This window comes from Meleagris gallopavo, chromosome 1 (genome assembly GCF_905368555.1).
Source record: "Meleagris gallopavo chromosome 1, MGAL_WU_HG_1.1, whole genome shotgun sequence".
Taxonomy (NCBI): Eukaryota; Metazoa; Chordata; class Aves; order Galliformes; family Phasianidae; genus Meleagris; species Meleagris gallopavo.
Window position 1 is genome coordinate 77,881,746 of NC_139404.1, and position 26,169 is coordinate 77,907,914.

Sequence of the window (26,169 nt, forward strand, 5' to 3'; positions counted from 1 at the left end):
ACTAAGATCTTGTGTTACTATTGCAACACGAGACTTCAACCCCCATTTGAAGAGTCAGCTGATGCTAGCAGACATTTTCCAGTCTTATCTTAATTTTCCTTCCCTATGCTCTCAAACTAACGCTGGTTTTTATCATTAATGCCAGGCTTTGTCCCTTATTATGGAATTAGTGCTTTTTCCACCATACAAAAAACAGTTTTCAAGAAGATTTAACATAATATATTGAAAAGCACAGTGAAAAGTTACCTGCAACATTTTTGGTCATCCAAAGATCTATTCATGCTGATCTCAATTAACATATTCTTAAGTAGAAAGTAATAAAGTGCAGATATTAAATACGAATGCTTGATTGTAAGCACCTTTAAAACTACAGCGTAGAGAAGCCAAACATTCATCTACTGTGGATTCTGCAGCGTCAAAGTCAGCACAAACACAGCAACTTACAAAAGGTGTTAAGGATCTGCCTTGCAGTTATCTGCCCTTGCCAGTGCCAACCTACATTTGCCACATCCTCACTCAGGTGCCACAGATGGGTGGGTCAATAAACCACCTCCAATATGCTGTCAGTGTGTTTGCCTTCACTTCCACAAGCGGTATTTGAAATACTGTGATGGATCAAATAGCCCGGATACTTTGCTGAAGTATCCCATTACAATGAATAAAAGTATCACCAACTAGATTATTCCAAGTAGAGCACAAGTTCTCTCATCAATGGAGCCTGGTAAAAACATAGGAGAAAATCACTTTGGGCAACTGCAGTGAAGGGATAGAACCTGAAACACGTATGTCATATGCTGGCCCATAAGCCAACGGTACTCCCCAGAATCCAGTCACTAAATTTCACGAGAAAGGATTTTAGGGGTGACAACTGGAACATCTTATTTAAATTCGGGCTTCACCGCCGCCTACAGGAATAGGAAACGGATGGGATTTGCAACAGCACCTTCAGCTGAAAGCTGTCACTGGGGAATCGCTGCCGGCAGCACCAGCGGGAGCGCCATGCCTGCCCCATAACCCTCTGCTCGCCGCAGCGCCCAAGGCACGGCGACGATCAGCTTCACCCATCCAAAACAGCGGGCAGAACGCGCACGGAAACCGGGAAGCGGTTTGTGACAGACCGCGGGTTTATCTGGCTAGGCCTACGCCGAAGAGCTCAGAAGGCTCCCCGTCGCAAAATCCGGCGTTCCCCAGCTGCCATCATGCCGCAGGCAGGCGGGGCGGGAGCTGAAGGTCAAGGCGCGGAGGCCTCTCGCACGGACAGATCCCATCCTGCGGGCGGACGGCGACGGCAAAGCGCAGCACGGCGGCGGCCGGGGCTGCACGCACCTTCAATGGGCAGAGCGGCGCTTCCCCTCCCCGCCGCGCCCGTTAATGACCGCTGGAGGAGACGAGGTGACCCCCTAGCGACCGCCCGACCGCTCGCAACCTACCCAAGGTGGGGGACGAGTGGCGACACGACCCCGTTAAACGACGGGGGGAAGCGATAGCTCTCGCTTACGACCGGCTTACCGAATCGGCGCTCCGTTTCAGCGCCGGCGGCCGCGGATCAGCTGATGGTGACCCAGCGCGCACGCGCCGTCCCCTCACTCCGCGCGGCGCAGCCACGTGACCAAAAGCCCCGCCCCCACCTCCCCCACGCCGCTCTTCGCGCGCCCCGACCGCTCCGCGCACGCGCCCAACGCCGCGGCGCGTGCGCGGCGGGGGCGGGGCGCGCGCGCGCGCCAACGGCGTGAGGTGAGGGGTCGTGAGGGCGGGCGGCGGTTGAAGAAGAAGGAGGAGGAGGCGGTGGCGGCCCATGTGGAGCGGTCCTGAGAGTGGGAGGCTGAGCCGCTCGAGCTGCCCGGCCCAAGGAGCCGGTGGAGGAGGAGGGGAAGGCCCAAATCAAGTCGCCGGGCCCTGCGCGCTGCTTGCGGGGACGCTGGGAACGGGCAGGCCGCGCCATGAAGGGGTGAGTGTGGGGCCCGGCCGGACGGTGGGTGCGGGGCCTGCATAGGCCGCCTCGCTTGGAGGCTTCTTCACCCCGTGGGGATCGGCTGTCCGTATTCCCGAGGAGATCGGTGAGGCCCTGGGGTGTGAGCTGCTCCTTAGTGTTGGTCCGGCAGTGAAAAGAGCCCTCGTGGTTCTCCTAGCCTGCTCGTCTCCAGCAGGCTGTTTTATTTTACCGTAGCTGACGCCGTCCGCCTGATTGTAGCGTGGGTTGAAGTCTTGAAGGGATAGTTTGTATGGATGGGTGGAAGGAGCGGTGCCGGGAGGCTCTCTTTACACCTCGGTGGCTCCAGAAGACCTGCCGGTGGTCAGGTGTGGCTGATGGGGCACTCTGCCTGCTGCCACCGCTAGGGAGCGAGATGTGAGCACCGGGCTGGGGGCACTTGGGTTGGCTTCGGGGCCAGGTGACCCGCGTGACCTTGTGCAGGTTGCTTTGAGGCGGTTGTCTCAGCCTCTTAGATTACCCAGTGCTCCTTGGTTCAGGGCCGTCTGCATTCCACGGGCCTTCCTCCCCCTGCCTCACTTTCTTCTTGGATATAAAGGAGATTTTCTGCAGCTGTTTCTCAAAGCAGCAATAAACCAGTACTCTTGAAACTTGTAATACTCAGCCTTGCGTAACACTATTCCAGTTTTTCAGCTTAAGGCGGGGGTGAATGGAAGCCGAAGCACTTAAGCTTTTGCTAAGAAATGGTAAGGGGTTTAGCTTATTAGCAATTGGGGTGAGGTCATGCAGGAAGGCTGCCTGATAACAGGTACTTAGCCATTTCCTACAGCTCATAAGCCACTTCCTGCATTGTGAGGGGCTGACGAGTATCTGTAGGAAAGAGGTTCACTGCTGATTGCAATTAAAAATGAACCAATTCATAGCTAATGCTAGGTAGGTGTCTTAGGGTCTTGAACAATCTTCTGGAGTGCTGTAGGTGAAATGGGGCATTTAGTGAGGACAAAGTGCTAAATGGCTTGGTCTTTGCTCAGTCCTAATTTGAGGACTACTTCCTTCCACCCTCTACTGGCCCAACTGAGTGACTGAGCTGTGGGGTTTGGCTGTGCTGCATGGAGCCCTGCTGGTGGGAGCCTGAGGGTGCTGAGGCAAATTGCGGCCTGAGCTGCCTGCTCTGCTGCCATGCTGTGTCCCAGCTTTGCTTGTGCTGCACAGGAGTTTTTCCAGGGAGCTTTTTCTAACTTCTTTTTATTAAAAAACAGAACAAAAACAATACAATGACCCTTAACTTCTTTTGCTTTCAGAGCACCAGATCTGACTAATATTTCTTTGCTTTGCTTAAAGGTAGCTTTATCACCAATGCGACTTGAGAATGGATGCCTTCAGATTTTCTGCTGGCATATTTCTGCTTTTCTGGTATTTCTTCATCTCTTTGAAGAGTGTCACGTGCCTGTCTTTTCAAAATACAGTTAGCATCGCGCGGCAAGTTCTTGTGCTGGATAAAATCTTCATATTGAAGAGATTAAGATTCTCTTAAAATTCACAGAGGCAAATAGGATGATAGAATTAAACGAAAAATCCAGTTTAAATTCAGTGAGAGATGGAAAGGACTAGATGAACACATCAGAAGGAAAACATTAAATTACAGTGGGTTACTCTGGAACAAAAGCAAATTATTTGTCAAGCTACAAAGATCAGAGTGCTGTTACAAGGCATGTCCCAAAATAGATCTAAAGCTTCAACACTGGCATATAGAAAGTAATGTGTTGTTTGAAGGGATTGGATCTGTCTTCAGTATCTGATTCAGAACTGTGGACCAGTTCTTTTGAACAAACTGAGTCCACCTGAGTGTCTTTTTTTTCTGGGAGCGTGTCTGTAGCATGGTAACACGCACGCTATGAAGCATAGAGAGAATTTTGGGAGCACTTCAGATGGTGAAGTCTGGATTCTCAACACATTGCTTGCAGCCCTCTTTGTTAGTGCTCTGAATTCAAAGTAACACATAATGTGTTAATAACGCTTAGATTAGTGTTTCTGTCATCAAAGTATGTTAGGTTAGGTGACCTCTTTTACAGAGGACCTCTTAGTTCAGGGAAAGTGATTATTTGTTTTGTTTTTAATTTGATGGCTTATACCAGCTTCTGACTTCGTAATCACTATTGTCTCCCTCCTGCTTTTGTGCTGCTTGGCTTTATGTTCAATCTTCCTTCATCTCCTGAATGATTTTAGTGATTTAAAAACCTCATTATGTTTCCCTCCCCCCCCTTTTTTTTTTCCCCTTAAATGTGATTTGTAAAACTAAGCTAATTCCTTGTTCTCTTAGTGAACTTCATGAATCTCTAGAGGGCCACTTCTTTTTTTTTTTTTCTTTCATTTATTCCATTCATAATTGTTGTTATTGTTAGTTCTGGAATTTGAAAATCTACTTTAGACTATATTTGCTTGAGGGAAAAATAGCAATGGGAAGGACTCAAGTTGTGTTGTTTGTAGTAAACTGACTCTCCTTGTAGAGCAGATGTAAGTAATTCCCCCTATCCTTGATTGCTTTCACAGTGCTGATTCACTTGTTGCTCAGCAGCTTTGACTTTTGGTTACAGATTTTCTGATCTTTTTTAAGGAAGGAAAACAGGAAATCTTGCACTGATTCTTGAACACTTGCTGGTGATTGTCTGTGGCATTTTGAGGCTTTGCAGTACAGGTGTTTTCCTGATCTGTTTTAGTTCAGAAGAAGCCTGTGAGAAGTCCAGCTTTGCCCCGTTGCCCTTATCTCAAAGTCACATAACCCAGGAGATGTGATGTGTGTGCTCCATCACATGCTCTACCCACTGTGCAAGTGAGAGCATTACACTGCATGCACTGTGTATGAGCTGTGCTGTGAGCAAGGCCCTGCACGTGTAATCCTGTGCAGGCGTGCTGTTTTGTGCAGAGGACCAGAGACCTCCCTGATTTTATCAGGAATTGCTTGTTGGTCATATTATGTGGCAGCATATATTGGCCACGTGATGAAAAATTGCTCAGACTAGGGAACTGAGTCGTGTGTGGTACCATTGTCTTAAAAATTCTTGCATAGTCTTCTTATATATAAGTATCAGAAGAGACTGCCTCCAAGCTTCTGCGTTACAGTTCTGTATACCTTATAGTCTCTAGGGGTTCCACTCGCTGCCACAAAGCCTCCAGACCAGCCCCATGCAGAAGGCAACTGCTGCAATGGAACATCAAGGTGCTGGCTAGTGCTGCTTTAGCTGACTCTGTGGAAGTGGCACTGCAGCTGGAGAACACTGAATGTAACAGCAGAGTACCAAATTCAGCATATTTAAATGCAATGAATAGTTATAGGTAAGTTCTCACACTTCTGACTGCTTCACAGAATTGTGAAGCAAACCTTTCAAGGCCCTGAAGCTGTATGTGCTTCTCACAAGAACAGGGAGTATTTCTCCACTCCTTCCCAAGTTAGAGTTACAGAGTTTAGGGAGGTCTGTTGATTTGTTTGCTTCTATACAGCATCGTGCTAAGCTCAGTGTATATGGGAGGAATCTCCAAGCGTATGAGAATTGCTGATTTGTCACATGCACTGGAGGCAGAATTTAAAAAAAAAAAAAAAGTAATTGAACTTAAAATCAGTGCTTGATTTGGGAATTTCTCCTAGAAATGTCCAAGTGTGAGTTGTATTTCCTGCATTTAATCTCTTGGTTAGTAAATTTAGACTTTGCTTAGTGTGCTTAATCTCTTCTATATCAGTGCAGTTTACTGTAGGTTCTTTTAATCTAATTTATAACTTCTGTCACTTCAAGTTTAATTCAGTAATCAGCTGAAGATACACCATGAGATAGGAAGGACTGTCAGGAAAGGAAAACAGCAAGGACTGTAGTCATTTTTAGGAAAGCATCCTACGGCCTAATCTTGGCTCTTGTGTGGTGTTTGACTATTCACATACTTTTTATGGGCTTGTAACTTTGAAACATGCTAGCTTAGGCAGTTCTTCTGTGAAAAATGTAGTATCTTTAGTTAACCACCACATGCCATGGATTCTGCTGCTGTCTCCTGAAGATGAGAAATTATGCATGTTCCTTTTCCACTAAAATGGCAAATAATGAGTGATGGTTGAGCCAGATAAATACTTTTATACAAATGGGAATGATTCAGAACTTGAAAAGCCTGCCCATTTGGCAAATAGTAGAATTGTTCAAACCAATAATCTGAGAAGGCACTAGACCCTTTTTTTCCCAGAAGAGGAGGAGGGAAGGACAAGAGAAGTCAGATCTCTTTACTTCTTTGAGAACTGATAAAGGAGAAGTGCATTGGTCCCTTGCGTCCCTTCTTCTCTAGGTAGGGCAGGCAATTTCAGGATTACGTTCTGCTCCCTGTTAAAAGAGAGTAAGGGATGAAGTGACCCATGTGTTCTTCCTGGGAGCCTTAGAAGAGCAGAAGTTTTCCAGGAAGGAGACTTGAGGTGGGGATGATAAGAGAGAAGTCTGCTAAGAAGACTTGCTCATTATTTGAAGACTTTCATACTTGAAGACCTGAGAACGGAGAAGCGGAGCATTGAAATGGGGTAACCGTGTCTTTGTATCAAAGAAAGTGTTATTGAATTCATTAAAGAAGGGAAATGAAATGAGACTTTATAGAAATTAGAAGCAAACCCATTTTCATAATGCTGTCACTAGGGCACTAAAACTAAGGTATTTCAATTTTCCTGGGGGTGGAGTTACTGTGTTAGGGAAGAGAATAAAAGCAGCAGATGAGAATGCCATGCAGCACAGTTAGGTCTCGATGTATGAAATGCTTCCTGAGCTTACGTGCCCTTCCTCTTCCCATTATTTCACAGACTGTTCATTTCTGGTTCTTAGCGGGCTTGAATCTTGATTCCTGACAAATCTTCCCATTTCCACCATCTTAACATTGTATTATGTTCTTGAGTGTATGGGGGAGGCCAATGCAGCAACTTATGGCTTAGGGCAATCTTCTCTAGTTGGTGCTTGGAGTTTCTGCCAGTAAAGATTGAGTTACGTTGAAATTTGCAGTTAAAGAATCCTTGTTTGTTTTTAATAAGTAGCCCTTTAGCACAAACTTTCCAGTTGAGCACAACTCATTCTTGAGAACTAGAAAGGAGAGGGGGAGATAGAGCCACCTTCTATGCTTTCTTAGTTAGGAGCTTGCAGTGATTGTTGTCTAGAAGGTACTGAAGGTAAGCACATAAAATTGATAGCACATCTTGTAATATATAATACATAATTTGAACATCTTATAAATAAAACTGGGATTAAAGTGTTAAGTATGGGCGCTTGCTGTATTTTCTTTACTAATCAAATGAACACAAGCATTTGTGAGGAAAGGTGTTTCCATAATGTATATAAATAGTTTGTATAAAGCAGGTAAATGCCTGTCCCTTGAAAGTGAGCTCTATACAGAGAGGTTAACTAATTATAAATACAAGAAATGTCTTTCAGCCATTCAGATTTGTGTAAATAAGGCACTTGTTGAACCCAGGATCACTTCTAATTTGAATTTGAAGGTAAACCTCTGCTGTCACTTGAAGATCATTAAGTATGTTATGAATGTTAATTAGTGAAGATTCATTATTTCCTAGGAGGCAAATAAGCATTATAGTTTTCATATCCAGGAACACTGAGGGTATGGAAGGGGGCTGTAATTTGTAAGCATTCCAGGAGTATTGGTTGTGGAGCCACAACAAATTTGGAGTTATTTCAAACTGGTGAGTATTCCTGCTTTGACTGGAATTGTGGTTCAAAATCTGAATGTGCTCGTGAGCTCACCTGGCTAATAAGGAAAAGTGGTTAGACCAGCAGTGGGGAGTTGGGATTTCTGGCAGCTCTTTATCTGCTATATGATCACAAGCAAGTTGTTTCCTCTTTCACTGTAGGACAGGCAGATGTAATACAGTAGGCCTTTACATCATGAAGCACTTTGAAGAAGCAGCATTGTGAGCTACTAAGTGATGTTATGTATGGCTGTTTTTCTCTTCTAGACCAGCAGTAACTTATTTCTGTTAGTTCAAATTTGTCAGCTGCGTGTGGCAATTTCTGTTCTTTGTATTCGGCAACAAAATGACATCTCTTGATTTTCTCCGGAAAGTTTATTTTTTTACGCTTTTTGAAATGATCTCACTGTCTTCCTTTTGCACTGCATAACTAGGCAGCTGAGACTCTTCATGACAGCATTGTTACTGTAGCTTTAGGGTTGTTATTGTTTGGGTGGTCAGTTGGTGTTCTGTAGGATGGTCTGATCTTCTAGGTTGGAGAAGAGCAAATGTCTGAATATGATGAAGATACCTTGGCTGTAATGCACAGTGTACTTTCTGTTGTGAAAGAGAGGGGGCTGGTATTGTCTGAACTGTTCTGTGGGATTAGATCAGGTGCCAGAGAAACCTCTCTGCGTCCAGATCCCTTTGAACTGCACATTTTGGGTGAAGTCTTCTGTTAATTCTGTTTCTGAAACTACTTGGATTTTTTTGTGCACTTCATTGTGCTGTTCTACAACCCAGCACACAGCTGGGGATAACTTGCAGCAGGACGTCAGGTGTGTGAGTACGTGCTCTCAGCAATGAGTCACAGTAAAGGAGGCTGGGGCTCAGAATCATATTAGACTTGCACTTATGCTTGCAGACTTACAGCCAGCAGATCTTCTAAATAATCAGTAACGTGCTAGTGTGCCCACGAGAACTAGACTAGCTTGTGTGCCTAGCAGGACAGCTTATCTATTTAAAAAATATATTAAAAAAAAAAAAATTAGAGAGGCTCTTTTGGCTTTGGAGCTGAATTTAAGTAAAGCCACACCCTTCAGGTCTATAGCTTCCCTAGCTCTGGTTTGGTTTTATTTTATGGGAGTGGATTATCCTGTCTAGACTCCTTCTTTGACTTGGAAGCCAAAATAGAAGCAATAAAGCAAGCTGGCTGCATAAAGGGATGACAAACCTTCTCTGAAGTCCTTTCGTTTGTTCAGGCAATCTTCCCCCTGCTTCTTCTCCTGCCTCTTCCACTGTACCTCAGTACATTTTGCAAGTTGCAGATACAGTTCAGCTAAATTTAGAGCACCAGATGCTTTAAATAAGCCTAGGCCCAGCTATCGGTTACAAAGAATCTGTTTCAGTCAGGCACATCCCTCTGGGGAGGGACTCATGCTGCTTAAAGCTGAATGAGGCTGAGATTCTTACAGCATTAAGAAATTTGGAATTTCCCCTTTTTCTCACTATCTGCTTTAAACTAGTGTACAATGCTGGCTGTTCCTGTGACTGAATCATTTTTACTCCTGAACTCTAACTCTGGAAATTAACTTCTTATGAGCTTCTTTATAGCAGCTCTGCTTTAGTATGCATCAAAAAGCAAAGTACAGCCTTAACAACATAAGCAAATGCTGATCTCTCACACAACCCCTGTTACTTCCACCAGTCTGAATTTAAGCCATTATAGGAAAAGTAACTCAGCTCTGTTAGTAGCTGCAGGTGAAGGAATGCAGTTGCAACATAATTAATTGGATTGCATTTGTACCTATAGAAGATGTGCGCTTTTTGTTTTTCCTGCAAGTGCTTAAAGGACTTTAGGCTAATGCATGCAAGAGCCAGAGTCTTAATGTTGATGTTCTGGGCATGCATCCAGTTTCAGTAAGTTCTCCATGGCACCTCTGTAAATGCCCATTTCCATCAGGATTTTGTGAATCACGCTTCACTCAGCTCTGACGTAGCTGGGCAACATTGCTGTGCGCCTTACGGACCACAAACCGGTTCACCTCTGAGTGTGGTTTTTCTCAGTAACTGAGTCATATTATGTTGCTGAAATGTAGTCCTAGGTTATGTCACAAAGATGCTGCCAGTAAAGATGAGGAAAAGCTGTTGATATTGTACAGGGTTTGCGTTTAGAGTGCTGTAAGCAGTTTTGGTCAGTTGTGTTTAAGGAGAATTAATCTGAAGGAGTGCGAAGAAGAGCTAGTGTGACAGCAGCGGGAATTAAGAGGCAGCATTAAAGAAGGAGGCTGGGATCTTGGCTTTAGATGGAATGAAAGCTGAATGGCGTGGTAGCTCTCTGAAGATATAGGCTGTGGGTAAGGAGTATTGACTAGCATCAACTATTGAAACAGCATATGGTGAGAACTTGAATTAATTTGAGTGGAAATCAGAATGTATAACTATGAGAACAGTGATGGCTTGGAACAGCCTTGCAGTGGGTGTTGTCTGAGTGTCTCCAGTCGACTGGTACTCCACCTAGGTAAGGGTAGAGCACTGCATGTAATAAGAGGCCTGATATGATGAGCTGGAAATTCCTAGTTCCTCCATATGAAAATGAATTACTTACGTTGGGTGCCTTGGGATGTTCCATCTCTGAACCAGAAGCATTGATGCCTACAATGAATACAATTGACTGCTACCTCCTATGTGGGATGCTATTTGGGATGCTAGTAATAACTGTATCTTCTGAAGAACATGATTGGAATAATGGAATAAAATCTGTTAAGGGATGACATCTGAGTGCTTCAGGTGTTCTTATATGCTTTGTGATTTAATTTTTTCTCTTTGCAGCAGTAAAGATTAGGTATTTCTATTACAGCCACTACTGAGCTAGAATACGCAGCTGGCCCAACTGGGCCTCAACTGATACTTCTTAGCCAAAACAGCAATATAAATTTACTGTAACTAGAAATCCTGTCTACTTGTAACTTTAAAAAAAAAAAAAAAAGCAATTGCCTTTACTCCAGTGAAATGGAAGGAGTGACTATCTGGTGTACTTTCTTCTAGACTCTTTTTGAGGCTGGGTGGTTTTAAGTCCTTAGGTTCAAAGTGCACACTGTTGTATATGTGAGGTTGAGATGAAATGAATACCAAATGATCCCTGTGCTTCTCTTATACAGTTCTTTCAGAAGCAACTTAATGTGGGATAGGCTGGCACTTCTACTCAAGAAGCAGTTCTGCTTCTGGTGTTTTTTTTTTTCCTCCCTCTGTTGACAGAAGATTTTGCATGGTAAACCCAACCAAGGGACTGATGATTAAAGCTAAACTTTCCTTTTTTGGGGGGGAGGGAGGCAGAGTTTTAATTGAGGTTAGTTTACTGCCTTTGTGCCAGCAGGACGGTGGAAATGAGTAGCTCAGGGATAACAAGAGTGCTTCTTCCAGCAGTAGTGCCGGCTTTCCCTTGTTTCCACTTGAGGCTCCAGTGGCACTTTTGCTGTGCTGTCCTCAGGCAAAGTGAACTGCCATGGTGTATGTCTCCCTTTCTGTGGGCTCATTTAGTTTGCCTCAAGTGGTTTTGAGCACAATAGATGTGGTGCTGATTTAATCAGCTAGTGCTGTACATCAAAGTAATTTATGGTTTGAATATGTAGTAGTTAAACAGACACATTCAGGAAACAAAATCAATATGCTGTAGTGGTTCTTAGATTTCTCTCATACTGTCCTCCAGGATATCTTGCTGGCCCTGCTGTAATTCTCACCCTAGGAAGAAACAGCTAGTGGCAGAGCACAGGAGGTGGACAGAAGGAGATGTTGGAGGCTGGGGAGCCCAGGGGCTCTGGGAAATTAGTCAACAACATCTTTCAGCTGTGTGCTACTGGAGCAGTTTCTCTGGTCTTGTAGCCTGAGAGGTGGTGTCTTGCTCTGCTTCTGTTTTTCCTGTCTGGAATCTTCCTGATGAAGGCCATGTCTCCTCGGCCATGTCTCCTCGGCCATGTCTCCTCGGCCATGTCTCCTCGGCCATGTCTCCTCGGCCATGTCTCCTCGGCCATGTCTCCTCGGCCATGTCTCCTCGGCCATGTCTCCTCGGCCATGTCTCCTCGGCCATGTCTCCTCGGCCATGTCTCCTCGGCCATGTCTCCTCGGCCATGTCTCCTCGGCCATGTCTCCTCGGCCATGTCTCCTCGGCCATGTCTCCTCGGCCATGTCTCCTCGGCCATGTCTCCTCGGCCATGTCTCCTCGGCCATGTCTCCTCGGCCATGTCTCCTCGGCCATGTCTCCTCGGCCATGTCTCCTCGGCCATGTCTCCTCGGCCATGTCTCCTCGGCCATGTCTCCTCGGCCATGTCTCCTCGGCCATGTCTCCTCGGCCATGTCATCTGTATTTATTGGAAATGTTCAATCCACTGCCTTCTAATGTCTTACTTCTCACTTCATCAAAGACTAAAATATTAGAAAGCATGTAGTACGTGATTATAGTCTGGGGATTTTTGCTGAAGTGCGAAGGAGGAGTTGCTCTAACAAGTCTACCATAAGCTCATCGTAAAGGTTCAGGCTAGTGTTACTGATCTACTGAGGCTTGAATCTACTGATTAAAAATAAAAAGGTATCACCAAGGTTAGTATAAAATAATTTTGGACAAGAGGTCTAAGCTTCTGGGGGACTAAATGTGAGGTTTTTCTCCTTTCTTATTGACATTCTGCTTTGCAGCTTATCTGATCTCACTGGGCAGATGAGACCTGCTCTCTTTGGTTTCCACTCAGTGCAGAAGTCTTCTCTTCTAGTACTGCTGAGATGCTTTACTCAAGCACAATGCTCAGACATAAATTTATCTGGGAGGGAGCTCCCTGCACTGTGGTCTTATTCCTGCCCCTTGTGAGACAAAGTAACTGTGCTGCTGGCTGGGATGGGGGAACAACTTGTTGCCATTTGTGTGCCTGAAAAAGGCCAGCTGTGCTAGCTTGAACAGCTGCATTAAGCTGGTTGTAGAACAAGCATTACAGTTACCTCACTGTCTAATAACTATCTTCTAATAGCACACTTGTTTAAAGTGCAGTATTCCTGTGGTGTGTACAGATCCTCTTGCTATCTCAATACTTTGTTAGAATATAATTTTTGGAGCTTGTGATATGTGAAGAAAGGAATTTTGAGAGCAAGATTATCTACAGGTGGAAACCATTGTGAAACTAAGGGCTGGAGGCAGTAGGAGTCGTGGAAAAGGGACAGTGCAGGCTGTTTCAGCAGAGCGTATTGATTTATAGCTAGAAACTTCAACACTGTCTAATTCATGCTACTTTTAGTATGCCTGCATAGGTTAAAATATATAAGTATAAGAATATGGAGAGAGTGGTCTCTTCTGTCATTCTTGATCTCTGTTGAGAATGTACTGTCTAGCTGTGGGTGTGAGGGCAAGTTATGCTTTATGAAGTAGCATTACTCCATTCCTGTAGTGATTTCTGACCATTATGCAAGCTGTAATATAATGGCTAGAAAACACTGTATATCTATTACCATCATTGATAATGGCACTAAAACTGATATGATATGGAGTTCTAATTGTTTAGATTAATTTTCTTAATCTTAATTTGTTGGTTGTTTTCCATCCAAAAGATATTAGAGATGGAAAGCAACTACAACACATTACTAGAAGTAATTTTGAAGTCTAGCATACAAAAGTCTCATAAAAATGCCTTTTCAAAAACATGCTTGAAAAATAATAATAATAAGGCTGTGAATGATACAATGTAACAATGATTAGGTATTAAACAACCTGATTGCCCTGTATGTGTTTGGTAGAACAGGACTGCAGATAAACCTGCAACTGCATACATTTCTAACATAGCGTGTATTGGCTTTGTTCCTACCTATGTCTTCTGATGACCAGACGACCAAGAAAGGACTTGTTCTTTATTTTTCATTCTTGTAGTCCTTGAGATATGCTTTTGACAGAAAACTAGTTTTAGAAAAGGGAAAAGCTTAGGTTATTTCTTCTGAGCACAGTTTGGTGCAGTACTAGTGTGTCAAAGTTATTGTTCTGCTTTCAGTCAACAGGAAGAATGACTTTAGTGATCATAATTGATACACATCACCTTGGTAGTGGCACAGTTGCATATTAATAGGCTTAACATGAGTTTTCTGCTGCACACAGTATTGTTATAGATAGATGTATGGTGACATTTCACTCATCTCTAAGTATAAACTTTATTCATTCCTTAATTCTGCCACCTATCAATATGGAGTCTTCATTTTCTTGATTTCTCCTAGCCTTCTGTCCTTCATGTTCAAGTTGTTTTTTTTTTTAAGCTTCTACAGAGGTTAGTATTCTCCTGAATGTTCTTCTGTCAATCACTCCATAAAGCAGCTCATCTAATAAGTATATCAGTGTCAAGTGTGGCCTCAAACTTTGACCGTATAGCACTGATTTATATTGTATTTTGCAGTTAAAGCAGCCACTGATGAAAGTTAATTTTGTGGGTTAACACTGCAGTTCAAATATATATATGAATATATATGAAACCGATCATGAGATGGAACAGTTCTCTAAATATAAAGCAACTGATCTTTGGCGTCCATAGAAATTTTAGAGTGTGTCAATGTTAAGCATATTTTGATTTGTTCCAGTAGCCGGATCGAGCTGGGAGATGTGACACCCCACAACATTAAACAGCTGAAGAGGCTAAACCAAGTCATCTTTCCTGTCAGCTACAACGACAAGTTCTACAAGGACGTACTGGAGGTTGGCGAACTAGCCAAATTAGGTACAGATGTTCTTGCCAGCAACTGTGGGCTGTGGTGTGCCATCCTTAATGCTTTTCAGTAGCAAATTCTGTTATTTTATCACTTTAACATAATGACAAATAACTGCTGGAATCTTAAAAAGCTGCTGTCCCGGCCTCAAAGGGTTTATGTTATAAATAGCTTGCATTTTACTGTAAAGAGGTATGTCTTCTGTTACAGCAGAGCATTTCATAGATGTGTGCTGCCAACTTACCTCCTGAAGTCATTTGCTTATTACAGTTAAGAATAAGTAATAAATGCTGTGTTAGAGTACGCCTGGTAATTTGACTTGATGTTAGTCATAACGTATGACTTTATCTGGGTCAGGGAGTTAACAGCTGGGAAGGCGTATACAGGGTTTAAACAAAGGAATTGCATGTATAGTTTGAGATTTGTGATTGATAACGCTTTGTTTCTCTCTCTGACAGCCTACTTCAATGATATTGCAGTGGGAGCAGTGTGCTGTAGGGTGGATCACTCCCAGAACCAAAAGAGGCTGTATATCATGACACTTGGATGCCTGGCACCCTACCGACGGCTAGGAATAGGTGAGGAGGCTCTTCTGTGTCTTGTGTCGTCACCCAAACAAGGTTGTCTGGGCAGCCTTTTAAATTGCCTTGTAGAGTTTTTGCTGCTTTAGCCAAGATATCTCAAAATGTACTTTTAGAGCAGTAATTGCTTTGGGAAAAGAATGACTTATAACATGTTCTTACTTTCCTGTCTTTCGGTGGTTGTTTTTGTTTTTAGAACTTTATCGTTCAGGATTTCAAATTCTTTTAATCGTGCTGTTTTACTTCTGTGATGTAAACTTCTATAGATATGAAATTGAAGCAGAGAATTCTAAAATAGTTTCTTTAAAATATGGAGCCTGTATGCATTTCACATGGGATATTTCACTTGGAAGGGAGCTACCTGCATGCTTTCTTCAAGGCTAACCAGAAGTTAAAGCATGTTGATGAGGGCATTGTCCAAATGTCTCTTAACGCTGACAGGCATGGGTGATGAGCCACCTCTCTAGGAAGCCTGTTCCAGTGTTTTAACACCCTCAAGGTAAAGAAACGTTTCCTAATATACAGCCTAAACACACCACCCCCCACTACCCTGTGCAGTCTTGTGCGTATCTTGTCCTGCCATCAGTTCCCAGGAGCATGACCTGGCACCTTATTCTCTTTCCCTTCCTCAGGGAGCTGCACAGAGCAGTGAGGTTGCCTCTCGGCCTCTTCTTTCTTTCAAGGTTTTACTTTCAAGGACCTTAATATCCTTTTTATATTGTGGAGCCCTTAAATGCATCTGTCCTTTATTGCATTACTTCTTCATTCTTCTAAATTATATCTTTTGTTTCTAATTACTGCTGCTCAGAGATAGTACCCCTTTACTGTCTGTACAGCAATGAGTTGTTTTCTGTGGGCCAAGCTAATAAAAGCTCATGGTATTTGCTATTTGCTTTGGAAAGATAACTTAAAATATTTTTAATAGGCTTTTGTCATTTAAAAAAAAATGGTCATTACTCTCACTAATCTGTACCTTGCTTTGACCATATTTTAACTACATTATACACCTAGAATCTAGTATTTAGATAAGGTGATTTATAAATATGCTTCTGAGCAATTTTTTTCTCCAAAGAAACAATGAAACTGAGCAGTTTTGTGTAGAGAAGGATGGTGGAGTACTCATACTGTACTGTATGTTATTGCCTGCTCTAGTAGCTTTTCTCCAAATGCAGCAGTAGAGGAAAAATCATAGGCTGCTGGAGACCCTTCCATGAGAGATTTCACAAACAAAACTGTTTTAAGCATCTTTTCTTAATAATTATAAGGGTATCTTGATCACAGTGAAAATTTTTACAGCACATTTCTTACCACTGTTTTTTTTTTTTTTGTAATTCATATTTGCTGGCTGAACTTCAGTGCTCACAGATGATGTCTTTTGTATTAAATTCTATTTTCTGATTTTAGAACTTCGTGGCAATGTCATCAGCACGAGGTCTCATTTTATCCTACTTATGGTTAACTGTTCAAGAAAGCAGTTGGTGATCTAAGTATGGACTTGATTGTGCATTTCTGATTTTAAGTCTTTCTTTAACTTTCGGCAGGAACTAAAATGCTGAATCATGTCTTAAACATCTGTGAGAAAGATGGCACTTTTGACAACATCTATCTGTAAGTAAGAGTTGCACGTATACTTCTATGGAGAATGAGAGGTGTACATGAGATCAAACGGAGGGAAATCCAAAAGTGTTTTATAATCTCTCAGTAGGATTACGAGACAACTTTCCTCATAAATATTTAACAAGAACAGCAGAAGGGAGGATGTGTTGTATTCTGGGTTTGCTGTGTGATGCAGAGAAAACCAAAAGCTTGCTTGCTTTACTAGGGCTTGCTTGATTTTGAAATTGTTTTAGTTAAAGTGATCATCTATAGCAGTGTTGCATTTCATGATTTGAAGAAAAAAGTGGAATTTTTTTACTATCCAGCATTGTCCTCTAGTAGAAAATGCTGCATACAGTTTTAAGTTATTTGCTGTTGTGTCTTACAACACTAACATGTAGATTAGAACATCAGCCCAGAGGTGCTTAACAGGCACTCTGTATTTGCATTCAATAGCAAGGCCTGTCTGCTTACTCTAGTTCTTGCAGTGTGCCAGGTCACCTGTTTGTGCAGCACAGTAAACTAGGTCAGTTATCTGACACAGCTGGGGAAAATTTTAGTATTTTGCTTCTGGGGTTGGTTGGTTTGTGTTTGTTTCCAAAATATCAGCCACATCTATGTCAGTGCTTGGCGTGATACCGACGTGTGAACAAGCACTGGGGTAGAGGACAGGGCTACTTGAAAGGGCTGTCTTAATAGTTCCCTATAGAACGGTTTTGGCCAAAATCACTTCAGAGCTAGCTCCCTCCTTGGCCACAACTTCCTGGCTATGCTGGCACAATCACAGGGTGCTATGAGGATAGTCCTACAGTGTCTGTGGCTTGGATGCGCTCAAGATGCGTTTCCACGGTAGCCTGAACTCTTGCCAGGACTTTTAAAGATGTGCAGTGAAGAGTGTTTTGGACACTGATATCACTGGAAAAATAAATAACTTTTTCCTCAAACTGAGATCTACTCTGCCAAGAAGGTGCAAATTCTTCCAGATCCACTACTGTTGCATCTTTGTGCCTGCTCTGTAAGAGGAGCAGGTATTTTAAAGATGAGTTTGGTCAAAGCTGCTTTTGGCTTGTATTCCTGCTCTCCTCTCTCAGAGGAAATAGTAATGAATTCTCTCAGATGCCTTCTAACAGGCACAAACTTCCTTCTTTGTTTTGTTGGTTTTTTTTTGTTTTGGGGTTGGTTTTTTTTTTTTTTTGCATATAGCTGTGTGCACAGTGATAGAACTGTTTGCTGGTTTTAGTGCAATAAAGCAAAACCTTTATAATCCTTCTTGTAGCTTACCAGATTAGGATTCTGGGATGACAGCAAATAGGTTTCACAGTCAGAATTTTTTTTTATTGACCATTGGTTTTGTTGCTCTGTTGTTTGTGCACCTACAAACTGAACGTGCAGCTTTGGCCCCTAGTTTGATATCATTGTTTAAACTTGCTATTATTTTGAAGCTTTCTTTTAGATATTTGGTGTTTATTGGGCTTAAACAAATACTGTTTTTTTTGTTTTGCTCTGCCTTAGCTTCTGGAGTTGCTTTGTTGTTTGCTATGGTTGTGCAGCCTGGTGTTTGACAAAGTGATTCATGAGCCTGTGCAGTGTCCGCTGGATTTTGGGAGTGCTTAATGAATGCCTTTTGCTGAGCCAGACTGTTTTGTTTTTTTTTTTAATGTAACTTTTGGAAATAAATGCACTGGCTCTTAGAATGAAGAACTAAGGGCTGTTTTGGGGGCCTTCAAATTGTGGGAATACACTAGAGCAAGACCTGTAAAATCGAGGTTGAAAGGGAAAGGACTTTCGTAAGTCTGAAGGACTGCTTTGTGCTGCCATAGCTTTCTGTGAGGAGAAGAGGGTGGTTAGCGAGGAGTAAAGAGTTAAAATCTTATTCAGTGTCATCATCACTTTTGTGTTAGAGCTGTCTGAGTGATGAATCCTACACGTTGCTTTGGGTGATCTAAGAAGTGTTTCCGAAGGAAATTTAAAAGTAGTTAAAGTTTCACTTTAGAGCCTTTAATGCTATATGACTTTGTTATATATCTTTCCATAAAATATCCATCACTTCCACATGAAGAAAACTTGAAATGACTGATATTTAAGTCTCAGCTATTCCTCAGAATAGCTGTCCTGAAGGGAAGTTATTTGCCATTTCTCATGATATTTGCCACAGATCATTCAGGAACCATGTTAGCTTAGGATAACCTGTGGGAAGACCGAAACTGCAAGTCTTAAAACTACAGTCATTCCTCTCTAGATAGATAATTCATTTCTTTCTTCCTTTATCCTTTTATTCTTTGTTCACAGCACGAGTGCACAACTTTATACCACGGAGAGTTCTGATACCTGTCTCTCTATCCTCCTTTCTGTCCTAGGCATGTCCAGATCAGCAATGAGTCAGCAATTGACTTCTACAGGAAGTTTGGCTTTGAGATCATTGAGACGAAGAAAAACTACTACAAGAGGATAGAACCCGCAGATGCTCATGTGCTGCAGAAAAACCTCAAAGCCCCTTGTCTTGGCCAGAACGCAGATGTGCAAAAGACCGACAACTGAACAAAACCCCAATGAACACTTTCTTGCACTTGCTTGTCGCCAAATAAGGAAAGAGAGGCCTATTGATAATTTTTTTTAAATTACACACCTTCATTGTCATCCTCTTATTTTTAATTTTTTTTATCTTGACCTCTCTCCAACAAAATGTAATGCTTCTTCCAAGGATTGTCAGATCATGTTTGGGGTTGTTTGTTTTTTTTTTTTTTTTAAGGGTTTTTTTTGTTGCTGTTCTGATTGAGGTGGGAAGAGGTGTGCAAATCTCTCTAGTTTGAGGTGTGGAGGGCTTGAGCAGGTTATCCTGATGACAGGTTTCCTTCAGAGAATTCTTTCGGTAAGCAGAATGTAAATCTGAGGGGGAGAAAAGGAAAAGCAATATCTTGTCCTTTTGACTTCTGTATTATTTTTTTTATAACCTACAGGGTACTTTACTCCCCCAGCCTTTGAATGTTATTTCAGTACTTCCCACTCTTCTTCCCAGTTCCCGCCCACCTCAAGAAAGTATGTAGTTCTTCCCAATATCTTTGAGTATGGCTTTTTCCTCCATCATTTGCTGAGAAGGGCAGGCTACTTTACCATACTTTTTCACTCTGCTTAGACTGATATTTTTGAATGTTGTTTTTTTTTTTTTTTTTAAAAAACTCACCCAAGCTGGTGCTACATTTCTTAACTGACTGAGATGAGGGTTTAGAGTGGTCTTTGTTTTTCCTTATCTCCATTATCACATTCTCAGCAGATGACTGACAGAGTAAGAGCTAGAGCTAACATTGACAGGAGTAAACCTATTAAAAAAAAAAAAAATCCTGAGGCAAGATCCTTGCTTTAAAAATGGGTAAAGTGCTGTAGGGCTCATTGAGAGTTTTATCTGTACTGTTGGAATGGGAAGAGTGCTTGTGACCACTTTACCCGTGTTGATCATGTAAGGCAACCACCTGTCTCCAGATAAACTTGCTACAGACGCTAAACCTGTGGTGACAAATCTGAGATGAGTCAAGGTTGAAGAAACCAGGCAGCAAGGCTGAGAAGGCAAACAAGAATCTGACCCCAATCACACTGCTTTGCAGGAGTCTCCTGGATTTTCTTGGGATTGGCTTGGCTTGCTGTGTTTATGTGCTTCTTCAGAAGGAGGTGGTTTAAAAACAGTATGGTTTGCTCTTTTGAAGATTCTTTCCCTTTTACCCTTCAGCCATAATAATGCAGTTCTCCTCTCTTCAGATGGTGTTTGTGGAGCACTGGAGAAAGCAGTGTATACTAGACCAATTTATGGATTTGGAAAATAGGCTGAATGGCTTCTTCCTGGTGCTGTAACCTTAAAAGCTACAGCAAACTCTAAGCTCTGCTTTGCATCCTATAATGCTTTCTTTGCATGAATCAGTGCTCCTTTCTATGCACTGTTGCCAGCAATTCTGTGTATGCCAATACAGATACCAGCTTAAGCTTGGACTTTTCTCCAAGCATCTGGGGAATTGCACTGAGCTGAGACAACACCACCCTGCCCCATCTCCCAAGTAGATATTGAACTGCATTCTTTTCCTGTTTGTTTTCTTTTAAAGTTTGAACCTGCATCTTGAATTCATCTGTTTTGAAAGCCTGCCAACCTCTAGTGCGCATTGCAGCGTACATCTTGTTAGCAGGTGCTGTCCAGTCATTTGAAGGTGAGTTGGGAACCAACGATTTCAAGATGGGAGTTGTGAAGAGGCAAGGGATGGTACCCCTCATTGCACACTATGTGGTCCTTTATTACCTGGAGGGGTGACTACACAAGCTGCTCTAGAATTGCTACTACTTTCCCAGAGGTGTGTAGTGTTATCGGAATGCATCTTGACAGACCTATGCTGGAAAATAGCTATTCTGTTTGCTAGGTTTGCACTAATTGAGTCTTGGTGGTGGGCAGGTCCCTAAAAACAAAAGCCCCTCTGCATGGCCTGAGCACCTGCGTTTGCAACACTTGGTAGCAGACTCTGGCTAGGAAGCAACAGTTTCTTTGTCCAGAAGCAACCTAGTTTTGACAAAAGCTTATTTTTAGTACTGCCAAGACCTGCTTGCAGTATGGTTATGTTGGCAGTTCTAGTATCTGTTTTGAGGGGGGAAATGTATTGAAGCACAATTAGCTTGTCATATGCCAACTGGCCATCTGTAGACCAAACCAAGAGAAGTAGGTGGTGGGAGAGAGATAGTATTGTACTTGAGGATGTTCATGCAGCACAGCTGTAACTTAGACCATAGCTGCCTCTGGTGCCAAGCGAAGTGCTCTTCATTCTTCTAGAACTAAGTGGTAAGTGTTTGGGTTGGGTAGATGGGTGTGGGGATATGAATTCTTAGGATTTGCTGTTATCGTAGGCTTCCACAAATCAGTGTGTTTTGCAGACAGTTTTCCTTCAGGTTTAAAAGTACAAGTCTGGTGTCTGAACTTACTTGGAGTAACCTTTGTTTCTGTCTCTCTTTGCTTTGGGCTGCCATCATTCTATGAATGTATCCCTGAAAACAATTCTTAGAGCTCCTGTTTCACAGCAAACCTGCCTCATTGTAACTTCTGATTAAATGTGTTGTAAGAGGTGGAAGCAAGAGTGACCACACACATAAGACTCCTTTTCCCAGGCTATTAATCCTGGAAAACGGTTGTTGAATACAAGGTTTAATCTCAGTCTCTTAGAAAGCTGTGTTCCCTGTACATGGATGAAGGAGAGTACAGGTCAGTAGTTCTGAACAACAAACAGTTGTATTAGTATATTGGCCGAGTTGGCCATAGTAAGAGAATGCTGCATCTTAGTACTGTTATCTGGAGTCACTGAAACTCTGAAGTATGAGCTTACTGCAGAGAACTTCAGTTACTTCATATTTTGCTGCAGCAGGACCTCCTTCTAGCTTGAAAATAACTGTTTATGAACAAGTTTTGTCTATGAACTTTTTTTGAAGTTGGGTGGGAGTTTCAATGGAGAAAAGAAAAAAAAACATGCTAGCACTTCCATTCTGAGAAGGATGAGGATCTGGATGAGTGAGAAAAAGGTATATGCAACTAGCAGCTTTAGAGAGTTAACTGTGTATTTACATATTATTCCTGAATCTCTGCAATTGGTTTTGTTGTACATGGATTGAAGCATGGTATCTACAGAGAGACTCCTACTAGAGGACACCATGGTACAGGGGAAAAAATTTCATCCAGGAGAGATATCCCTCTTTTTTGGGAGGGGGAAGGGAGAGAATTTATTTTGTGTATACAGAAACTGGCTGAGTTTACATGATGCAGCTAATGGTTAAAGTTGCCAACTAAATATGACATACTGTTACAATTGAAACAAACTTCTGTGATATTTTGTTAATTCTTGATGGTGCCCTGTGATGTCTAGTAAAAATTTGATCTCCTAAACATCCACTGTAACATTCTCCCCCATGTTGTAATCCAGGGTCAGCTGCTATGCATAAAGTCTGTGTTTCTGTAAAGTGTTTGCTGACTTGGATGTTTCTTTTAAATGTGCAACTGCTTTCTGATTAATCTGGCTAAGACCACCCCTGGTCTCTTGAATTTAAATTTAGTTAAAGGTATGCCGTTTGCAGTTTGCAATTGCATTCTCAACGTTACAAATTAAGTTGCAGGGGGAGCAAATTCTTTACCAATGAGTTGGTCCGTTATTATCTATATCATTGCCCTTGTACATCAGAAGCATGTTTTTGTTTTTCTCAGACTCTTTAGAAATACTGTTCAGAATAAACGTGCACTATTTGAGTTATGTCACTTACGACTTGTCATGTGCATTTCTTGCAGTCCAGCTGTTTCCTTCTGAAATCAGATATAGAATACTCCATGAAGACTTCACAAACAGTGAGCATTCCAGACAGGAGCTGAGAGTGGGGCTGCTGTACGATGGATGCCATGTGTCTGATAGCTGAGGAAAGTGAGGGGGGTGGGTTGGCTGTTTTCCCTGAAGTCACGAGCTTTTCTCAGAAATCCTGTGCCTTGGAGGATGAGGGAAAGCAGAGAGAGCAACTGTCCTGAACTATTTTGGCACAGTCTTGAAGAAGACCAGGCATGAGGAATTTGGCGCTTTATAGTATCAGAATGGCCTGAGTTGAAAAGGACTACAATGATCATCTAGTTTCAACCCACCTGCTATGTGCAAGGTTGCCAAGCACTAGACCAGGCTGCCCAGAGCCACATCCAGCCTGGATATAATTATAGTTAAAGATTAATTTACTTATAAGATAATTTATATTTTAAATCTGATTTAAAGAATCAAGTTGAATAGGTTAAATAGCTAGTGTTGAAATGAGTGGCTAGCTATCTCCAGCATTGACAACGGTCTTAGGAAAGCTAGGGTTTGTACCTGCTTGTAGTACAGTGTTTGGCAAATGTTAACAATGACATTTCTTAAGAAAGATGAGTTACTGTGCTGATTTTTTCCTACTTTTAACTAATTTCTTTCTGCTCCTCTCTGACTTTGAAAGTGCTGTTCATGAAGTAATGAAGTTGAGATGATGTGGTTTCTATGAAGGGGAAGAAAATGTAACCCCAAATATGCTACAGCATGTTTGCTTATTGAGAATGCTCTATCAGTAGCTTAAGTCTGTGCACTCTTCAGGATACCATGCAAAAACGAAGCTCAGTGGACTTGGCTGTGTTGAGCTGCTGCTGGAGAGCCTGACCTCTGCTGGAGAGCCTGAGGCACAGCTGGAGCTGCCCTCTGTGCTGGCCTCAGCAGCACCTGCACAGGCGTGGTAACTTTTGCTGCCCTTCACAAAGTTGTTGTTGTTGTTGTTGTTTTTAATATAAAAAAAACAACAATTATGATGCCAGGGTTCTCTAATTGAGTGGGTAGAATGCTTCACATTGCTCAGTGCTGGAAGGTCCATCTTTCCTTCCTCATTCCTATGACCTCCACTTTTCTCCTCCTGTGCCCTCTTTCTGGGGCGCTGCTGGAGAGGCCGTTCTGCCCTAGCACTGGCCTCTACTATTGGCCACCTGCAGCTGTAAGACCCTATCTTCTGTCATACCTACCCTGTGCTTCTATCTTTTCATCGCATCTCTGTGCCTGCAGGGGTATTATTCTCTGAACCTACAGCAGCTTAAATTATTTACTTATTTATTTTTCAGATTTGACATTAAATGACAAAGTGTCTTAAAGGGGGAGGGGAAAGCAACAAAGGTTATTTGGTTACCTGTCAGCTGTAGGGGGCTGAGTTGTCCCATAAATGCAGTTTTAGGGGGTGGCTGGAGTCTGTTGCTGGTGCTGAGCTCTTAGAATCATAGAATGGCCTGGGTTGAAAAGGACCACAATGATCATCCAGTTTCAACCCCCCTGCTATGTGCAGGGTCCACCAACCACCAGACCAGGTTGCCCAGAGCCACATCCAGCCTGTCCTTGAATGCATCCAGGGATGGGGCATCCACAACCTCCTTGGGCGACTTTCCAGTGTGCTGCCGCCAGGGGCGGGATCTCCCGCAGGCTTCTTACTCTTTAAGACTTTTTGCCCGCCCCCAGCCTCCCTTCTCGCTCTTCTATTGGACGGTCGCAATGCCGCTCTACGACAGTTCCTGTTTCGGCCACCTTAACTTGTTGACGGTCTGCACGCCACTCTCAATCTCTTTGGCCGTTGATTGGGCTTCGCTCAAGGTGTTCGGGGCGGTGATTGGCCTTGCGTCTTCTTCTCCCCGCCTACTCGTGTCGAGGGACGCCTTCCTGCTCCCACGCTCGTCGATTGGCCTGCAGGGCTGAACCCTCGCCGTCCGATTGGCTGTCGCCGGCCGCGCGTGCTAACAGCAGGGTAGGCTGCGCGGGAGGACAGGAGAGCGGAGGCAGCGGCGGCGCGCTGGCACTAGGCGCCCGCCCGGAGGATGGTCCCCGCCGTGGGGGCGCCGCCGCCCAGCCCGCCTAGTCCCCCCGTGAGTGCGGGCCGCGGAGGGAGGGCCGGCGCTCGGGGAAGGGCGGAGGGGAGCAGGTTGGGGCTGAGGGCGCTGCCGGTGGCCGCCCCTCCCCCTTCGCTGACCGTTGCCCGTGAGGGAGGCGGCGGTTGGCCGAGGGCGAGCGCCGCGCTTGGGCCCGTCGCCATGGCGACAGAGGGGCTGCGAACCCACTCGGGATCCGCGTCCGGCCGGGCCGGGGGCTTCCCGTCGGCCTCCTGCCTTCCTCCGCCTCCGGGGCGTAAGGGGCGACCGCAGCCCCTTTGTCTTACGGGGCGGCATCGCTGCGAGGTGGGGAGGGGGTGAGACGGTAGCGCCCGGAGCGGGGAAAACGTGCAGGTAACGGCATTGAGGAAATAGGGGTTATTGCTGGGAAGTCCTGGAGGTCCGAGGCGGTGAGCCGTCACCCGGTGCTCAGGAAGTTGTAACTTCGGAGACAGCGAAAAGCAGGTGCTTTCTGTCACTTGTGATAGCTCTCACCTGTAACGTCTCTGCGGTGTAGTCCAGAGAACGTGTCGTGCATCGTGTCAGTGCTTTTGTTGTGGGAGAGCTCGGGCTGAAAGTGTGGTGGCTTCAGAGGGTGATGCAAAAGTCCTCCTCCTTCTTCACAGCTTTTCTTCTGCCTTGCTAACTGACATTTTCCTGTTGGGTGTGTTTCCAGTTTGATTTCCTAAAGAAAGAAAGCTCGTGGACACGCTCCATTTATTCTTTCTCCACCCTGCAATGTTAGCTCATTGTCCAATATCCATTAAGTTTGCTAGTAACAGAGATTGAAACCCTTATTCCATGGAAACCAGCACCTCACAAATACAGAAGCTCAGGACTTGGGGTTGCATTGAGGGTAAGGCACGTAGAAGGCAGCTCCCTGTGACAGCACATGGGACAGCACGCATCTGCATGCACACAGCTGGGTGCAGCCACACAGTGCCATTCATGTAGGGCTGCTGGAAAGGAAGAGGAGAAAGTGAGAAGGCAAATAGAGATGTGAGAACATGTTGGATCACTGACCATAACCATGCAGGGAATCGCATCTTTGTTTTTGCTTTATTTTTATTTTTCACATAACATCTTGGCTTCCTATTAAATGCAGCCAGACACACATTTACTAAAAAACATTAAGCAAAGATAACTTGATGTTGCACATTAAGCATTCTAAAGTCAGGCAATGCCTTGCTTTGGAAGCATGACTTCAGCTTTTTTTTCCTCCGTG

General features: G+C 43.6%; 3 protein-coding genes and 1 long non-coding RNA gene across 6 annotated transcripts in view; 2 read left to right on the forward strand and 2 right to left on the reverse strand.

Annotated features, from left to right (window-relative positions):
- The window catches only part of ATP6V1A (ATPase H+ transporting V1 subunit A), a 28,816-nt gene extending 27,169 nt beyond the window's left edge, over positions 1-1,647 (reverse strand). The window contains exon 1 of one of the 2 annotated variants that reach the window (XM_010718761.4): positions 1,510-1,647. The gene's annotated coding sequence lies outside the window, so the exon portion shown is untranslated. Of the gene's footprint in view, positions 1-1,430 lie in introns of both variants that reach the window. The other variant, XM_010718772.4, reaches the window with a different exon arrangement.
- On the forward strand, positions 1,620-22,800 carry NAA50 (N-alpha-acetyltransferase 50, NatE catalytic subunit). Of its 2 annotated transcripts, none has more exons than XM_010718785.4 (5): positions 1,620-1,948; positions 14,229-14,362; positions 14,810-14,929; positions 16,474-16,540; positions 18,886-22,800. In XM_010718785.4, exons 1-5 carry the CDS (start codon positions 1,941-1,943, stop codon positions 19,064-19,066), a joined length of 510 nt encoding a protein of 169 aa, XP_010717087.1. In that variant the 5' UTR covers positions 1,620-1,940; the 3' UTR covers positions 19,067-22,800. The 2 variants fall into 2 exon arrangements, with proteins under 2 accessions (XP_010717087.1, XP_010717083.1); XM_010718781.4 differs by having other exon boundaries at positions 1,623-1,948; positions 14,226-14,362.
- LOC146545451 (uncharacterized) lies at positions 19,669-25,614 on the reverse strand. The gene is made up of 2 exons (XR_014886548.1): positions 24,218-25,614; positions 19,669-23,017 (listed from the first exon to the last, which is right to left on the reverse strand). It is a non-coding gene; the product is annotated as an uncharacterized LOC146545451 (long non-coding RNA).
- The window catches only part of USF3 (upstream transcription factor family member 3), a 28,893-nt gene continuing 27,513 nt past the window's right edge, over positions 24,790-26,169 (forward strand). Inside the window, exon 1 of the mRNA XM_085236322.1 lies at positions 24,790-24,941. Coding sequence (XP_085092448.1) covers positions 24,894-24,941 — 48 coding nt within the window. The 5' untranslated portion in view covers positions 24,790-24,893. The remainder of the gene's footprint in view (positions 24,942-26,169) is intronic.

What these genes read in the sequence shown, in the direction of transcription:
- NAA50 (XM_010718781.4), top strand. An exon ending in TGGCGAACTAGCCAAATTAG is followed by an intron (nt 14,363 to 14,809) that starts GTACAGATGTTC and finishes TCTCTCTGACAG; the next exon opens with CCTACTTCAATGATATTGCA. An exon ending in CTACCGACGGCTAGGAATAG is followed by an intron (nt 14,930 to 16,473) that starts GTGAGGAGGCTC and finishes AACTTTCGGCAG; the next exon opens with GAACTAAAATGCTGAATCAT.